Source organism: Desmodus rotundus, chromosome 4 (assembly GCF_022682495.2).
Source record: "Desmodus rotundus isolate HL8 chromosome 4, HLdesRot8A.1, whole genome shotgun sequence".
NCBI lineage: Eukaryota > Metazoa > Chordata > Mammalia > Chiroptera > Phyllostomidae > Desmodus > Desmodus rotundus.
The window spans coordinates 20,191,147-20,208,886 of NC_071390.1; the positions used below are offsets into that span (position 1 = coordinate 20,191,147).

Sequence of the window (17,740 nt, forward strand, 5' to 3'; positions counted from 1 at the left end):
CAGGAGTGTTCCCTGACTGGGAATCAAACCAGCAACGCTTTGGTTTGCAGGCCGGCACTCAATCCACTGAGCCACTAGTCAGGGCCCTATTTTTTAATTATTGAAGAGCAATTTTTAACATAAAGATACTTAATTATGTATTAGGCATTTGAACCCGAAACTGACTTACAAATACAGTTAGCAGTTACATTTTGTTTAAAATAAGTGCTTTCTGCCCTGACTTGTGTGGCGCAGTTGGTTGGGTGTTGTCCTTCAGAGTGAAAGATCACGGGTTCGATTCCCAGTCAGGGTTTATGCCTAGGTTGTGGTTTGGTCCCTGGTTGGGGTGCGAGAGGCAACTAACTGTTCAGTGTTTTTCTCTCACATCGATGTTTCTCTCCCCCTCTTTCTCCCTCCCTTCTTCTCTCAAAAAATAAAATCTTTTTAAAAAATAAGTGCTTTCTAATGGTACAGCATCCAACAAAGCTAATCTTGAAACTTGCCCCCTCAAAAACTGTAGGTGCTTTGCCTTATTTGAAATTCTAAGATTTTTGTATTCTCCTTTTTAATGTACTTCTCAGGTAGCTGCTTTGAATAGGTATGTATGTAAAAGTGCTTTGAAAAATTTAAAACTACGACAGTGTAAATGACTAAGATTTTTAACAGCTAATAACATTATTTTTTAACATTCTAATGAATAGCTTCAGTATTTGATTATGGTGTTAAATTTTTTTAAAACATGGGATTAAAAATGAATGCAGGGTGATCATATTTAAAACAATAAGCTTTATTTTCATAATTAGAATATTTCCACCATTGTTACTAATTCGGACTTTCCACCCTAGTAACAGCAGATAAAATTTAGTGTCTAATGTTTTTGGTGAAACATCCCAATTTTCTCTTTAGAAATCACAATACTGCAATTTGACAGCTTCTATACTTGTGGCTTTATAGTTATGCACCTTCCCCACCATTGTACTCCCTCATTTATCACTGACGTGTATTAGGGGCAGAGCAACTCTTAAAACCAAAGCAGGGTGTGTGTCAGTCTCTCATGTGACTTTGCTAGGTATTATTCTCAACGGCAAAGTAGTCAAAACCGCACAGTCTACATTGAAATTTAGTCAAAGAGACAATGTCTTTTCGCTAAATACATTTGTGATAAGAGGCACAAATTAATCGAAACTGTACTAGAGTTTTCTTTAAATCTGAGGTCACATTAAGGCCCTACTTAGAATTGAAGCATCATTTATGCAAGACTCTTCAGCTGGTATTACATCGGCTCAAAGATTTCCAAGTGTATATAGTGAGGAAAGTGTGAAGTAAATACCCATCTTGACGTATCCGGACAGGCCTTTCTTTCACTGTTCATCTCTGCTCTTCTTTACTGTGCCTCTCATGAGGGGTCTGTTCAAAATCCATGAATTATCAGGTTGCAGGATTTAGAACATAAAGTGATAGCAACCTAAGCTATTTTACATGTGGATATTGTCACTATAATTCAGAATCTCAGTGAAGATGAACCAACATTCTATTAATGTCTGAAAAGGGATTTTTGTGTTATAGGAGGAGGGGTAGTCAAAGTAGAAAAGGGTGAGAAGCAGTTCTATAAATTAGTACTACTATTCAATTTACTAACTCAAACCCACAGGCCTTCTTTCTTCCCCAACTAAGCCAGTAATGTTTCCAAATAGTTCCTTTGGAAATACATTTAGTAGTGTTTCCAAAATAATTCACTTAGGAGTAAATGCAGAATCATTCAAATCATTTCACCAACACTTGACACTGTACAGCCTTTTAGAGTCAAAGGAAAAGCCCGTGGAGAAGAGGAGAGGCTGAATATGGGGGATGAGGGAGGGAGAGTCACCACAGTATATTGTGGACAAGGCCGGAGGGGACGTCAGGGCTCCAGCAGGGAACGTAGCACCTTACACGCCTTGCCAGTGAGTTGAAGCCTCTTTTTTGGACAATGACAAAGGCTTTTAAAGTTTTAGCATAGGATAATACTGAGATCAAATCTTTATTCCATGGGTTGCAGAAAGTTAGCAGTAGTCTAGTATTCCTTCTTTTATGATACATTACCTCCCCCCAAATTAATTTTTATTTAAAAGATAGATTAGCATGATTTGACACTTAATTTAAACAAAATATAATTGTTTATTTATAAGTCAGTTTGGGTTCTAATTGCCTAATAACTGTTATCTATCCCTAATGTAAAAAATTGCTCTCTAATGATGGTGGGAATAGGAAAGTATAAAGGGACAGTGTCATCTTACTAAACCTGACTGAAGAAAGCATATCATTACTATTCCCTTTCACCTTAATTTTCATTGTAGAAAATCTTGGAAGGCTAGAGGATGAGGTATTCTCCAGAGTTATCCTTTATTGGAACTTTATTTCAGATGGGTGACACAGACAGGAAGCAATGTGATTTTATATTCCTAACTGGAGTTTATGCCAATTGTAGGTAACAGACTCAACCAGGAATTGACCCAGGTTACTCTTTAAATGTGACGTTCTTTATTTAGATTAATTATCTCCATAAATTGACCATGAGAATTGTGCGTTTTTATAGTTCAGTTTTTCTCCCTTTCAGTTTCTCTGTAATATTTTTATTAATACTGTCCCTTTCCTCTTCTTGCGGTGTTCTATTTCACTCTCCAAGGTTCACGTGCATCTCTAACGACTTCTGTTTCGCTGGCTTTTTTTCTTTTAAACCCTGAATGTCCTCCATGGGTGTGTTCTCAGTCTTCCCTTTCTTTGTGCGTGTAAGTGCTCTCCCCTAGTCCAGCATCTTCGCGACGTCACATACTGCCTGCACACAGGTGTCATCTGTCCAGTCTGAATTGCTGTTTCAGGATCTCGACCTATGTTTCTAAATGCCTGTAAAAATCTTTTACTTTGAGCTTAATGTACCTAAAATAAAACTCCTCTTCCATCTACTTCTGATCCAGTTTCATATTTCTGTTAATGGAACCACCACCCTCTGACAGACACCTTAATGTAAACATCATTATCTTCATTTTTTTATTGAACATCATTACCTTTGATTTTTATGTCCCTCATCTGCCATATCCAATCAGATGCCTGGTCTTGTTCATTTTACTTTGACAATCTCTCTTGAGTACATTCTTCCCTTTGATTTCCTTTGCTCCCACTCTAGAATAGGCCCCTACTGCTCTCATCCAGACTGCGGCAATAACACTTACCTGATTTTGTAGTCTTTTATCTCTGTGTCAGTTAGCTTTTGTGCATAATAAATCACTTCAGAACTTAGTAGTTTAAACAATGATCATTTCATTTAGCTCAAAATTTTGAGAGTCAGCTGGACAGTTCTGGGGTTCCTCAACTGATCTGGAATGGCCTTTCATCTGGCAGTTGGCAGGCTGTCGGCTAGGGTGCCTCATTTCTGCGTGCAGCCTTTCCCCTCCGGCAGGTCAGCTCACTCAGTCACACAGTAGTGTCGGAGGTCCACGTGCAGCAAGAGCAGGCAAGCCCCAGTGCACAAGGGTCTTTGAAGTCGCTTTGGATCCTGTTCATTGCTGTTCAAGCCTATATTCAAGGACGCAGTTTCATAATCGGAGGGACCACAAAGTCATATTACAAAGAAATAGGAAGGATTTGTAGCTATTTTTGCAGTATATCACATCTGTTTTTCCATTTTTTTCTGAAACTGCAGCCGATTTAATATTTTTACAATTCGGCCTGCTGGTTTTATCCCTCTGCTTAAACATTGTCACTGATGCTTTCTTGCCCTTTAGCAAAGCATGAGAACAATGGCATGATCGGCCTCAGTTTGTCTTTAGTTTTATTTTTCTCTGCTCCCCTTTCTCTATGCAATTGGACTGGTGTCTGAATTGGTCTACCTAGCCTTTAAGGACCAGCTCACATGCCACCACTTTCAGGAATTCCCTAGATTTTGCTCTCCTCGCTCCCCCATTTACCTGTCTCAACCCCAAGTTGAAATGGTCTCCCCTTCCTCAGTTTTCTCATAGCTCTTTGCACCTTTATTGTGCAGTTATGGAGTTACAGTTTTTTGCCTTGTTACAATTGTCCCTTACCAGACTGAAAACTTTTTAAGGGCAGGAACCAGAGCTTGTTTATCCGTATGTGTAATACTTCAAAATCTGCCTTGCATGTAGCCATCAGAATATTTGAATGAATTTTCGAGTGGTGAATATTTCTCACAGTTACTATAATGTTCGTTTTCTAAGTATTGATTACATTTTTTTTCTTTCAGACCAGAAACTAGAGAGCAGTATCCAAATAAATTTATCCAACGAGATGACACTGAAAGATTTTACATTCTGAATACACTATTCAACCTACCAGGTAGACTCATTCTATGCTTTTATATGCTGATGCTTTCTCCTCTTCCCATGGAGATTATTTGTCTTTGCTCAAGGGAGATAGATAAAATAAGTTTGAATTATTTCACTTATAGCTTATGAATATCTATTCTTCATTTTTCAGAGACCTACCTGTTGGCCTGCCTAGTAGATTTTTTTACTAATTGTCCTAGATATACCAGGTATGTATATACTATAATTTTTTTCCAATTGATTTTTAAAAAATTAATGTGCAGGGTTTTAGAGAACTGGCCATTGTAGGTCTTTTCTGCTTTTCTGAAGTGAATTTAGTGCTAGTGAGAGATGCCTCATTGCCAGCCTGAGAGATGGGACAGCACCGGCAGCTCCATGCAGGCTCTCATCTCCCCCTCGGCCCCTCTCCTTGCCAGTGTGCTGCCGTTTGGAAGGGACCACTTCTGATTGGCTTCTCCTGGGAATGAAGACGGCCTGCAGAGGTGCTAATTGTGACAACTGAGTGGGAGGTTTGTGTGATGATTATCTGTCCAGACAGAATTACACTAAAACCCCCCTACTCATTTCACAGCGGCTACCCAAGAGCCATTCAGGGACAGTAATTTAGTTTCATTCCCAGGCCCACCCAGCAAGATTTGATTGAGGGATAAATACTGTTTATCTTCCCTGAAGTAAAATTTGCTTAAATCTCAGAACAAGTTATCCTCTCATTTTTAGGGAATTATGTAACCGCTGCTGAAAGTTCAGCCATATGTGCCAGAATTTGCTAACTTCCTGTCCTCTTTAGGTCTTACCCACTTCAAGGCACTGAATTTGGTAGAGCACTAAGTCACTAAGCTAAGTAGAAAATAGGCAGTACCTTTGTATTCAGAGACAACATCAGAAAAGTCAGGGTGGAGAGAACTTAAATTATCAGTTTTAACTTTTAAATGTTTCTTTGATAGGAACCTTTTTCTTAAAAGTGATGAATAAAGGAACGTGATATTTTTGCAGCTGGCCTTTTAGCTTCCATTCAGTATAGTCTATCACTTTGCATTTGTTCACAGTTACTATATTCCATTGAACACTACAGTCATCTCTGGTGATCAAAATGAATTTTCATTAGAGAGTAATTATTTTCGTAATTAGCCAGTGCCTTTATCCATGTGGTAATGGAAACGTTGGGTCCCTGGGCAGTGTGTGATATTTTATTTACCCTCCTTTGGATTCCCTGTCATGTTCTTTTCATCTTTCTATAGCTGTGAAACAGGATTTAAAGATGGGGATCTCTTCATGTCTTACCGGAGTATGTTCCAGGACGTCAGGGATGCTGTTGACTGGGTTCATTACAAGGTACCTAGGAGCTGCTGCTGTACCTGCTTTCTCATTGGCATGTGTTTTATGTGGTCTGACAGTAACTTCCCAAATGTAAACAGAGCAGAATTTTTCTTCTTAAAAAACAAAAACAAAAAAACCCATGGATTTGCCCCCTAGTGACAGCTCTCTATAATATTTTTGTTCTTGCCTTTGATGGTCCTGCTTTCAGAGGTAAAGCTGATCTTTCCTCAATGGTGGTGCTTGGTTTCTAGCTCGTATTTCAGTTTGTATATATTCCAAACATACTTAGAAGATATTTTAGTATTAATATTATACTTGCTGTATCCTGTGGAGATAATTGTGGTCCATATTGCTTCTTTCAAATACCTCCCACTTGACTGATAACATTATCAAGTATTATTATATTTACATTTACTACAAATTGTACTAATCAAATATGAGATGCCTTTAGATTTCTAGTTTAAAATAAAAATAGTTTTGTGTTTTAAATACATTCTGGAGGCAGAGTTGCCGCAAATCACACATGCCGCTTTGTTCGGCCCTTCTCCAGTACGTCTGTTTTTCCGTTCTGGTCAATACTTAGAGGTACCTGGGTTGCTAGTTGACACAGTTTGTCTTATAAACTGTTAAAAACTGGTTTTGTTCTTTTCTTATTTCCTTTTTCTTCCCCTAGGGCTCCCTTAAGGAAAAGACAGTTGAAAATCTTGAGAAGTATGTCGTTAAAGATGTAAGTAATAAGGGGAAATCTACACAATAGCTTATTTTACCTGTTAGGGAAATGAATACAATCACAAGCCTATTTATAATAAAATGCACAAGGGAAGGTATTCCTTTGTCTTGGCATAATATATGCCAAGTATAATTACCAAGAATTTTAGCCAGCGCGCAGGTGTTAGTATAGTTTTTCCTATTTGTGGGTGGGCAGGAAGGCCTAGTATTCCATTCGTCCTCATCACTCTAGTTGGAATAGTGGCTGGAGTGGTTACTTTGTGCACACCGGTGTGCTGAGTGAGTGCATGCGCTGTCCCATTTCATCTTTTTTTACCCTGAATTAGGTAGGTATCAGTACCTCTGCTTCATAGATGAATAAACTGAGGAATACAGGGATTAAATAACTTGACCAAATTCATACGGTTAGTAAGTAGTAACCCAAATCATAACCACTGTGTTAGATTGTCTAAAAAAATGTATATATATGCAACTTATTTAAATTATCTTTAACCTATCAACAGGAAATAATCAGGGAAGTTTTAAATACCTTAAAAGGCATTAGTGGAAAACCTCATAAAATTCAGAAAGATCTGTAGTTCAGTTAATAGTATTGTGTCAGTGTGAATACCTTAGTTTTGGTACCTGTGATGTGGTTATGTAGGACATTAATAGTAAGGGAAGCTGGACGAAGAATATATGGGAACCCTCTACTATTTTCACAACTTTTCTTTAAGTCTGAAATTATTTCAAAGGAAAATGTAAATATACACACACTCCTTCCTTTTCTTACAGAGGAAAAGTAGCATAATGCAATATTTTCTCAAAGTACTTTGGTAAAGATTATTTACTATTTTCAGTCTTTGTACCTCCTATTTCTACTCTCACCCCAATCCTTGTTGTTTCAAAAAGAACACTGAGGGGTTCAGGAGAGGTCCAGGGAATTTAAGTAAAGGACCTATTTACTGTGAGAGAAGGAAAACGCTGATTTTCTCTCTGGTTATATGAGGGTTAGAATTTCCTTATGTATCTGCACATTTCTAGATTGTATCCTACATGTGTCATTTCAGTTCTGCAAGGTGTTTTTTTAAATGAAAGTGTATACAGTGAAGCTGTATCTGATATTCTGCATCTAGAGGATTTTGCTGGTGGTGTTTAAAATCAGCTTCTCCTAACTTCCCTAATCTGGCAAAGGAAAGAGACTTCCAGGAAGTCCAGGAAGCTCAGAGAGTCCCAAAGAAGCTGGACCCAAGGAGGAAAACACCAAGGCACATCAGAATTACATTACCCAAGATTAAACAGAAAGAGAGAATCTTAGAAGCAGCAAGAGAAAAGGACATAGTTACCTACAAAGTAGTTCCCATAAGACTGTCAGCTGATTTCTCCAAAGAGACCTTACAGGCAAGAAGGGGCTGGCAAGAAGTATTCCAAGTCATGAAAGGCAAGGACCTACATCCAAGATTGCTCTATCCAGCAAAGCTTTCATTTAGAATGGAAGGGAAGATAAAGTGCTTTTCAGATAAGGTCAAGTTCAAGGAGTTCATCATCACCAAGCCCTTATTATATGAAATGTTAAAGGGATTTATCTAAGAAAAAGAAGATAAAAAATATGAACAGTAAAAATGACAGCAAACTCACAGTTATTAATGACCACACCTAAAACAAAAACAAAAGCAAGCTAAGCAAACAACTAGAACAGGAACAGAACCACAGAAATGGAGATCACATGGAGGGTTATCAACAGGGGAGTTGGGGGGGGAAGGTACAGAGAATAAGTATCCTAAATGGTAGGTATAAAATAGACAGGGGGAGGTTAAGAATAGTATAGGAAATGTAGAAGCCAAAGAACTTACATGCATGACCCATGGACATGAACTATAGGGGGGGAATGTGGGAGGGAGGGGGTGTGCAGGATGGAGTGGAGTGAAGGGGGGGAGAATGGGACAACTGTAATAGCATAATCAATAAAATATATTTAAAAAATAAAAAGTAAAATCAGGTTCTCCTGATCTCTTAACACATCTAATTCACATAATAAGATTACAAGGTAAATCAAACTCTTTCCTAAGGCAAACATGAGGAAGGCAGAGATATGCTTTTAATAAGCATATACTCATTTATATTTATCATTTTATATATAAAATTTATTGTATACACCATGTATATTATATATGTTAAGTACTTAATTTATGCATAGCAATAATGTGGTCTTCTAAATGCAGAAGTCTTGTAATCATCCAACCAAGCCTTACAGGGCATTCCTGTTCTTATTTCAGTGGACAAGAGTCCAATATATGACTGTTCCACAGTAAATGAATATGTATTTGTGTTTCATTGTTTCACTCATCATTATATTACATTTCAGGGGAAACTGCCTTTGCTTCTGAGCCGAATGAAGGAAGTAGGGAAAGTATTTCTTGCCACCAACAGTGACTATAAATATACAGATGTAAGTGCTTAATATTCATATTTATTTATACAGAGGAATTATTTTGGCGTAAAGAACTGTAGAGATAACAAGGAAGATAATAGTGTATTAAGGGTAGTTTTTACCATTTCATTTGAAAGCCGTGGAAAGAGCAAAAATATATAGCACAAGGGCTGCACTGGAGTGATTGTCAAGTTTTTCTAAATATTTGACTATTTTCCCTGATTGCAATTAACTACTTGAACATTTTAACTTGCGGGTTATTTAAAACATTTGTGCTTATCAAAATGGCTTCTGTGTCTCTTTGGCAAATCATTTATAAAACTTAAGCCACCCTTTTATTGCACATGCTCTCCCTCCCTGCTGTTGGGAGCCAGACAGCAACAGATGGTGCAGAGCTGTTTTGATTCTTAGCCCTCAAAATTTACTACCGCTTAACATAGATGTTTTTTTGCCATGATTAAAGTATGTAGAAAAGCTGCTTGAACTCCTTAACCTCATCTTACTTTTGCTAAGACAGTTACAAATTCATAGTACTAGCAAGAAGCTCAGTGCTTCCCAATCCTCTTTATGTAAAACCTTGACTTTGAAACCTGGTGATTTGCGATAGACAGTTTTACAAAGTCGGTGGTTCATTGGCTTAGTTGGTCTACGAACAGTAGGGAAAAGGCCAAAGTGTGTTATTTCCTTGTGAGCCATTAGTTTCTCTATGCTCTTACCTTGAAACACTGTTGCCTCCAAAAATGTGCTCCGGTGCAGTAGGAGAGTTGGGTAGGGATGGGTGGATGAATCTGTACAAAACTGTCTCCTGGAAGGAATTCGTGTCCTACTGAGAATGTCAGAAGCTTTTGTATCTTTGTTTGTTGTGATGGAGCATCCATTTCTGGCTCTCACGGCTGTGATTTTAGAGGAAATGAGAATGTGATGAACCCTATATTGAAAACACTTGTCTTACGAAAAGCCTGTGTGCGATTCTCTTTCGGTAGTGTTTTATATCTTTTGTAGAGGTAGTATTTGAACCTTACGTTGGATTTTTTTTTTCCAGAAAATTATGACTTACCTGTTTGATTTCCCACATGGCCCCAAGGTACTCTATATAAATTACTAGACCATCACTTTAGTAATAATGAATGCATTTAATCAGCCTGGAATACGGACATTAAGGAATTGGTCAGGACCCATTCAGGAATCTTCATTAACGTGAGAAATAAATAGCAGTGCTGTTTTATAACTGAAAGTTGCTCACAATCTGAAAACTTTGTAGTCAGAAATGAAAGCGATATTCACATGGCGTTTAATAGGGTGGGATCAGAAAACTTTATGCCCAAGAACTTCTATGCAGAGTTGTTAGGTTTGGGATTTGCAGGTTGAGGAAGATAACTGATTAAAAGAAACAGAAAATATGTATATTTCTGACAACTTCTAGATTCTGCTATTAGCTATTGATGAGTTCTTTGTTAAGGGAACAGTTAACCTTGATGTTTAGCAGAGAAGTCTTTATATCTGCAGTACAGCTACACTTAGGTTTAAGTAATATTCTTTGCAGTTTAATCACATACTTAATCCTAGGCTTTTTTGGAATAAATATCAGTAAATCTCTATTTTGAGATCATCCAGAAACACAGCATTCATTGCTCTTCAATTTGACCTTAAAAGGTTAATGCTGTGGTTCGGTTTCAGGATGGAAATAATGTCAATGGGCATAGCTTTTATGTCATGCTGTGGTCAGCCTGCAGTACGAGCCCCAGGCCACTGTGTACCCAGAGCCGTCAGTCTGAGGTCTTACCCAGGAAAATCTCGTAGTCCCACGTCAGTTTGTGTACTTCAGTTCTGATGCTTATCTGCCTCTCTCTTAATTTGTCTCTTGGGTATTGATCAGGATCTCTTTAGCCCCCCTGAGCTCACTCTTGTAGCCCGTTTCACAGTGTGAGCACACTTTCTTTCATATATTAAATCTCTGTGAAATAAGTAGATGGAATGATTTAAAATGTAGTAGAGATTATTAGATACAATATGTTTTCTGCATTTCTTGCATCTGAGTGAGATTAAATATTAGTGCCTTAAGGTTAGGAGTGATGTTTCAGCTTTTGCTGTCTCTCCTCCATCATCAGCCTGGGAGCTCCCATCGCCCGTGGCAGTCTTACTTTGACCTGATCTTGGTGGATGCGCGCAAACCGCTCTTTTTCGGAGAGGGCACAGTCCTGCGTCAGGTGGATACTGTAAGTTGAGAGGATGGTCTGTCTGCTAGTACGTGTTTGCCCTTCCCCTACTCATATTGTCCCTAAGGAAACAGGTATTTTTAACTACTTAGCTGTGTTTCTCTTTTGAAATTATTCTAAGACTTTTTGTGTTAATTGAGATAGCCAAATAATTTTTAAAAATATAATTTAAGAGTGCCTTTCATTTGGTGGCCTAGGCAAGTAGCATCTCGGGTAGAGATTGTGACAGAATGATCGTTACAAAGTCCATACTCTCTTCTCCCAGAAAACCGGCAAGCTGAAAATCGGCACCTACACGGGCCCCTTGCAGCATGGCATCGTGTACTCCGGAGGTGAGTTGCAGATCTCCCGTCGTGTCTTCGCTCAGGCCTCACCATGAAAGCATGGAGGTCCTCCTGGCATGGCGGCACACCCGCCCTTTAGTGTTCTAAAGAGACCACCTGCTGAAGGTGAATGCTTCAGTTGTCTCCCAGTGGCACCGGAGTCCGGGAGCATGGGCTCGAGAAGTTGTTAGTCTGTCCTAGCGAATCTTCGATTTTCACTAAAAGGTTCTGTTGTATCCTCACCGTTCTTTGACCTATTTGAGGCTTTTTCTCAGTGGCCTGGAATCATTTGGGGTGGTTCTCAGGGGGTCCTCGAGGAGCCTCTGCAGACACAGATACATGTTTTGTTGGTGTGAGAAACCGTTGAACAGCCAACTTAATGGCACATTTGTGAGGAGAAACAGCGGCAACACTTCTGAGGGTTATAGCTGTCACTGGCGCTGTGACACGCAGTGTTGTTGCTCTCGGATCTGGTGACCAAGAGCTCTGGTCACCACACAGGAGCTGAAGGTTTTTGTCTTAGAGGCAATAGAAAGAATGATAAAAAGACAGCTGAGGGTCTGTGTCTTTAAGAAAGGTGAGCCCTTTTTCTAGAGTGTTCCTCACATAATTGTAAGAATAAAATTAAGCAGCACAGCGTTTGCTGGCTGTGGTACTGGGAATGCTGATTTTCTAATATGGGGACATTTTTGTTCTCTCATTGTTCTGTCATTTCAGGTTCATCTGATACAATATGTGATCTGTTGGGAGCCAAGGGCAAGGATATTTTGTATATTGGAGATCACATTTTTGGGGACATTTTAAAATCAAAGAAACGGCAAGGGTGGCGAACTTTCTTGGTGATTCCTGAACTCGCACAGGAGCTTCACGTCTGGACTGATAAGAGTTGTAAGGAGCCACTGCTCACTTTATGCAGCTCTGACATGGCTAGTTTATGTGCGTGGCCAGCTGCGAATCGGTTCCCTTCGATGAACTATCACTTGTATGTAGGGCTTAGAGGTGGTCAAAAGATGGAACCTAATGTTTGCCAGCCTTCTTCCCAGATAGCCAGATAGTTCACACACGTCCAGGATATGGGGAAATAGGAGAGGTTATCTTGCTGAGTTTCTTTTTGATCCCCTTTAAGTACAAAATGTCACTCCCTGAGTTCTGTTACTGCAGCAGCCAACCTGTGAGCCCCTCCCTAGTCCTGTTTGTCCAGCCATGCTGCCAGCTCTGGTCTCTGCTGCCAGCTCATGTCTGCAGACATGAGTCCGTGGCTTTGATGGCTCTCCGCGTTAACCACCTCTTGGTATTTTTCATTCGCTCTTCTGAGAAGCAGAGAATGGGGCCAGATTCCATTCTCTGAACTGAGTTACACTGTGGACGCCAAAACGAGAGCTGTGGGTTTAGTTACGTGAGGATGTTTGACACACAAGTTCTTGGGCCAGTCCTAGCCAGCCCCACCCAGTGTGGTGAAAGGTACCACCTGCCTTCAGGCGAGCCAGAGTCACCCTTTGCCTCAGTTTCCTCAAATGTGAAAATGAGGATAATACCACCTACCTCATAAAGCTGATGAGACTTAACTGGGGTGGTATGTGGATAAAGATACAAGTAACAGCCCTTCTCAACCATGGCTCCTCATCTGACCCACAGCACAGAGAAAATGATTAAATGACTTTCCATTATCCCCAAGATGGCAGATAAAGACAATTTGTTTTATACAGTGATTACATTAAGGCTTAATTCTCTTTGGGGAGCCCGAGTGCAGGAAAGCATGCAGCCGATGCTGGCCGTTGGTGGTGTTTCTACTTATCTGTGGAATTTTCTTGGTAGCCTTTCATTCACATTTTCAACTTTCCACCTATGAAGTGTTAGGAATCTAATTGATTTGGCTCTGTTTCCTACACTTGTAACTCCGGACAAGTCACCTCATTCTGTGCTAGTATTTGTTTTGCTGACACACCTAAGATACCGTGTGAATTGGCACTTTGTAAGCGGAGAAGGCTCAGCATGTAGTTGGAAGCAGAGCTGCAGTCAGTGATGTTTCAATGGGAGGAAGGCAGTTAAAGAGGAACTCGTGGTGTTTGCCGCCAGATTGCAGGCAGGGGAGCTATGGGTTTTGCTGAAGGGGGAGAAGGAAGTTATTTTATGCATTCACTTATGGCTTTATTTTTCAGTCATATCTGCAACCTTTTCACACAATTTCAGCAGTAGTTTAAAACTGGGTGCTTTTTATTTGATTTAAAATATTTTCCTTTTTCTTCCAAACCTTAACTAGCACTTTTTGAAGAACTTCAGAGCTTGGATATTTTCTTGGCTGAGCTCTACAAGTAAGTTTTTTTCCTAATTTTAAAGTTTTATCCCCTAAAACTCTTCTGCCTTTTTGGGAGTTACCTGGGCATAAGTGATGTCCTTTCTAGAGATTTTCACTGGGTTTTCTGTCTCCAGGCACCTGGACAGCAGCAGCAATGAGCGCCCAGACATTAGCTCCATCCAGAGACGTATTAAGGTATCCCAGTGGGATTTGGGAGAAAACTTGCAAAATAAAATTTAAGTGATTTTCATATTTCTGACTTTGTACAGGGACTGGCACATAGCCAGTACTCAATAAGTTTTTTTTTTTAATGAGCTGACACTCGCTCTTGCTCTTGTTTTAGAAAGTAACTCATGACATGGACATGTGCTATGGGATGATGGGGAGCCTGTTCCGCAGTGGCTCCCGACAAACCCTCTTTGCCAGTCAGGTGATGCGCTATGCTGATCTCTACGCAGCGTCTTTCATCAATCTGCTGTATTACCCATTCAGCTACCTCTTCAGAGCTGCCCATGTCTTGGTGAGTTGATACCACTTTAAGCTCCTGTTTGTAGTTAAGATACCCTTAAGACTAAGATCTGCAACCAGATTTGTGGGATGGCACAGGAGAGTTTGGATTACTCCTTTCTGATGGGCAAAGCCCAAGGGTAGGTTGCATAAAAAGGAGTCTTTGAGAAAGTATCTCAAGATAGAATGTTACAGGGTATAACTTTACTCTAAAATCTACTAGTGCAGGCTGTTTGAATAGTAAAGACTTTCCCCTTTTGTTAGTACTAAATGAGAGAAATGTGGTGTTTCATATTCTTACGTTCTAGCACTGTTTTTGCTATGAAATAGGAAAAGGATCTCTTCTCTCTCATCTTACCCAGCTTCAGGCTGTAGTAAATGACCTGGGCACAGTCTTGAGGGTTGAGGGGAGAGAGGATAGGCAGCTTTTAGGGAGTTGCAGGAAGACACTTCCATATGTAAACTGCCTTGGCCTCTGGTCTCTGCGCATGGCCCCCTGAAGAGGGAGAGGGCAGCAACTGTGGTGACAGGGAAGTCGGGAGGCTTCCCAGCTCTGAGAGTGCAGTCACCACTGCTTTCCCGGGACTTGAGTGACTGTAGTCAAGTAGCATTTTAAAATTTTGCTGGAAAGTGGAAACATGAGACTGAAGATCTTTTAAAAGAACCAAAGCCTCAAGAATTAGTAAGCTGTGTGGGGTGCATTGCTGCTGAGAATTATATTCATGTAATGATCACCCAACAGTGAAGTGGAACTTGTTTTTGAGCAGTGACAAGTCAAACAGTAAAGTTTCCTGTTGATATTTACCCAATAGATCTTGACTGTTTCCAGAAAGTTTAGACACAAAGAAATAAACTGAAGGGGAAGGCTTTGTCCTACAAGTTGTGATGGTGAATTCCATCTGATTTCTAAGGAAGAGTGGGAAAAAGTATAAGCAGCTCACTGTGGAGCAGTCCTTTCAGGAAGATGGGTTAGGAAGGACAGTGTTAGTTTCAGCTGGAGGAGATGGACAAATAAAAAGTCGTTAAAGGCTGGAACACTAAGAGCAGCCTCAGCTGAGGGCGGAACACCAGTGTGCTCACTAGTCGTGGGCTGATTCAGAGAGGGTTCTTCACACGGCAGGCCCGCAGCTGATCCTTAGACCTCTTCAACCAAATACCAGAGCCCCACAGTGGAAGGCTCATGATGGCATTGCTTTAAAGGTGGGTTGGAACTCAGTCAACGATTTAATTTTATCTGCTGGCGGAGACTGTAAATACAGGGTGTGGGACAGTGCAGCCGTGCGGCCACCCGCTGTACAATCCACAATCCGCAGCCTCGTGAGCATCCCATTACCTCTGGGCTCCAGATGGAGACATGTTTGCTGGCGGGTTGTTTCATACTTGCCGCCTGTGTGATAAAACTGGGTGGGCACATGCTTTAGAAAAGCCCACCACTGGCAGCAGACCGAATGTTGCCTGGTCAGCTGGCGGCACTCAGGTTGCTGAAGCCTGCGGAAATGGACATGCTCTTTTTGCACACAACATGGAACAACCTTGGGAGTGGAAAATTTTTTAAGTATCATTAATCAAAAGAAAGACCATGCAGGTTTATACTGTTCTTAACGATGCAGTGCATTTACTGGAATTCTGTGGTAGAATATTAAAGCATCTTTGAACTATTAAAATGAGGGAGAGGAGGTAGGATTTGGAAAATAACCGTTTCGCTCCACCTGCTCTCTGAACCCCTGGCTTTGTTCTAGATGCCTCACGAGTCAACGGTGGAACACACACACGTAGACATCAACGAGGTGGAGTCCCCCCTTGCCACCCGGAACCGCACCTCAGTGGATTTTAAAGATACTGACTACAAGCGGCACCAGTTGACACGGTCGATTAGTGAGATTAAACCCCCCAACCTCTTCCCACTGGCCCCCCAGGAAATCACACACTGCCATGATGAAGATGATGATGAGGAGGAGGAGGAGGAGGAGGAAGAATAAGGAAGAACATCAAAACTCTGAGCACCCATTAAACAAGTTCTAGCAGGAGCAGACCATGTCCCTGTCTGGGTTCTAGCGGGAGGGGGCACTGCATTAAAGGTGTATCTGCAAGTTTCTGAAGACCTTAAGATATTCTAATCATAGGGAGATACTCGTTTTCGTTTTGTGTGTCTGCACTCTTCACAGATGGTTCAGAATTGTAATGGAATCTGTATTGGGAAAAAGTAAGGGTAAAGCGGGGCTGAACTACATGCAGACAGATGGCTCTGTCGCTGCTTGTGACCCTGTTTCACCATCAGTGTGGTGGGGGGTCTGGAGTGGAAGGAGGATGCAGAGGTGATCCCCAAATCTGTTGTGTTACAAACTGCTCTTCCTCCCAAACCCATCTTTTCAGTGCATTGCGTAGTGCTGGGTGTCACTGGGGAAACACATTGTTTCCGTGATCAGACGTAGTTTTCTGCCAGGTTCCTTTTACAAGCTTATGGGTGTCCTCAGTGACTGGTGAGGCTGTGGTCTGTTGGTGGCTTTGCGAAAGTGTCCTCTGCTTGCTGTGTAGCTGATTTGGAGTGGACTGCAACAATTTCATTTTGAGGGAAAAGTCTTCATCTGTTCCTACATTTCTGTAATCGATACCAAAAATGTCCCCCTCCCCCCTCCAACAAAAAAACAATCTTTTTCTCACCTGGCGAAAGTCTATAGAGAGAATTTAGCTGAAAGAGGACAAAGGAGCAAGCCACAAAAAGAAAAGGAAACTTCTTGTGTTACAGCATAGCGGAGTGAAGTCCATTAGTGTGGGCTGTCCTGTGTGGCCCGTGTCGCCCCGTCCCAGCCCTCACTGTCCTCTGGAGCTGAAGGCTGCATTTCAGTGTCAAGCAGTAGAAGGTGGGGAGTGGGCTCTGGAAGCCGGGGCGCAATGTGGCGAGGGTGTGACTGACCGCTGTGCACTGCAGGGGGTCTGCCCCCTCTCCGTGCGTGGGGGAGCGTTTGTACCGGCAGTGTGGACTCTCACTTCACCTCCATATACTTACTCTTGTTGTCATTGCTCTACTTGGGAGGGTAGCTTAGCTGCTCTAGAGTTCAATAAATACAATATTTCTAACACTGACTTGGTTCCCTTTGTTGTGGCACAGCTGTAATTACGCTTGGGTTTAGATTTAACTCAGTGACATCAGTTTGACATGGCCTTCCCAAAAGAAGACGTCTGGCGTGACTGATCAGTGGTTAAATTTAGAGCACTTAAAACAGGCCTTGATTTTTTCATGGAAAGTTTTTTGGTACAGGACTATAAGGTAAGATTTTTTCCCCTTTTAAAAAATTCATTTTACAGGTAGGAAACAGTAATTTAGCCAAGGCCCTATTACCTCACCACTTGTATTATCTATGGCTCTACACCAAGTCACATCAATAATCAAATACTGTCTTGCTTTAAATTTTAGAAAATGGGTTTATCGTCACCCTAGTTGTTATTACTCTCCAGACAGAGATGTTGCCCAGTTTGACATGGTCGAAAATTTTCTCAAAGCCAGCGAATTTCTAAATGAGTTGTTACAACTACAGAGCTAACTTACAATAAAAAATGTACATACCTGCCCTTTTACTGCAAGGACCAACACGAGCACTTTGCTTTAATCTACCACACTTCTGGCGTTGTCCACATACGAT

At 40.9% G+C, this 17,740-nt stretch overlaps 1 protein-coding gene across 9 annotated transcripts in view; it reads left to right on the plus strand.

Moving 5' to 3' along the window:
- NT5C2 (5'-nucleotidase, cytosolic II) overlaps positions 1-17,183 on the plus strand; it is a 96,131-nt gene extending 78,948 nt beyond the window's left edge. For 5 of the 9 annotated variants that reach the window (XM_024555670.4, XM_045191387.3, XM_045191384.2 and 2 more), the window contains 13 exons: positions 4,220-4,311; positions 4,453-4,510; positions 5,540-5,633; positions 6,292-6,345; positions 8,692-8,775; positions 9,800-9,841; positions 10,866-10,973; positions 11,239-11,305; positions 12,014-12,232; positions 13,557-13,608; positions 13,727-13,787; positions 13,936-14,112; positions 15,839-17,183. In XM_024555670.4, coding sequence (XP_024411438.1) covers positions 4,220-4,311; positions 4,453-4,510; positions 5,540-5,633; positions 6,292-6,345; positions 8,692-8,775; positions 9,800-9,841; positions 10,866-10,973; positions 11,239-11,305; positions 12,014-12,232; positions 13,557-13,608; positions 13,727-13,787; positions 13,936-14,112; positions 15,839-16,078 — 1,348 coding nt within the window. In that variant the 3' untranslated portion in view covers positions 16,079-17,183. The remainder of the gene's footprint in view (positions 1-4,219; positions 4,312-4,452; positions 4,511-5,539; positions 5,634-6,291; positions 6,346-8,691; positions 8,776-9,799; positions 9,842-10,865; positions 10,974-11,238; positions 11,306-12,013; positions 12,233-13,556; positions 13,609-13,726; positions 13,788-13,935; positions 14,113-15,838) is intronic. The other 4 variants (XM_024555671.4, XM_071221157.1, XM_071221158.1 and 1 more) reach the window with 1 other exon arrangement.
- Positions 17,184-17,740: the final 557 nt, after the last annotated feature.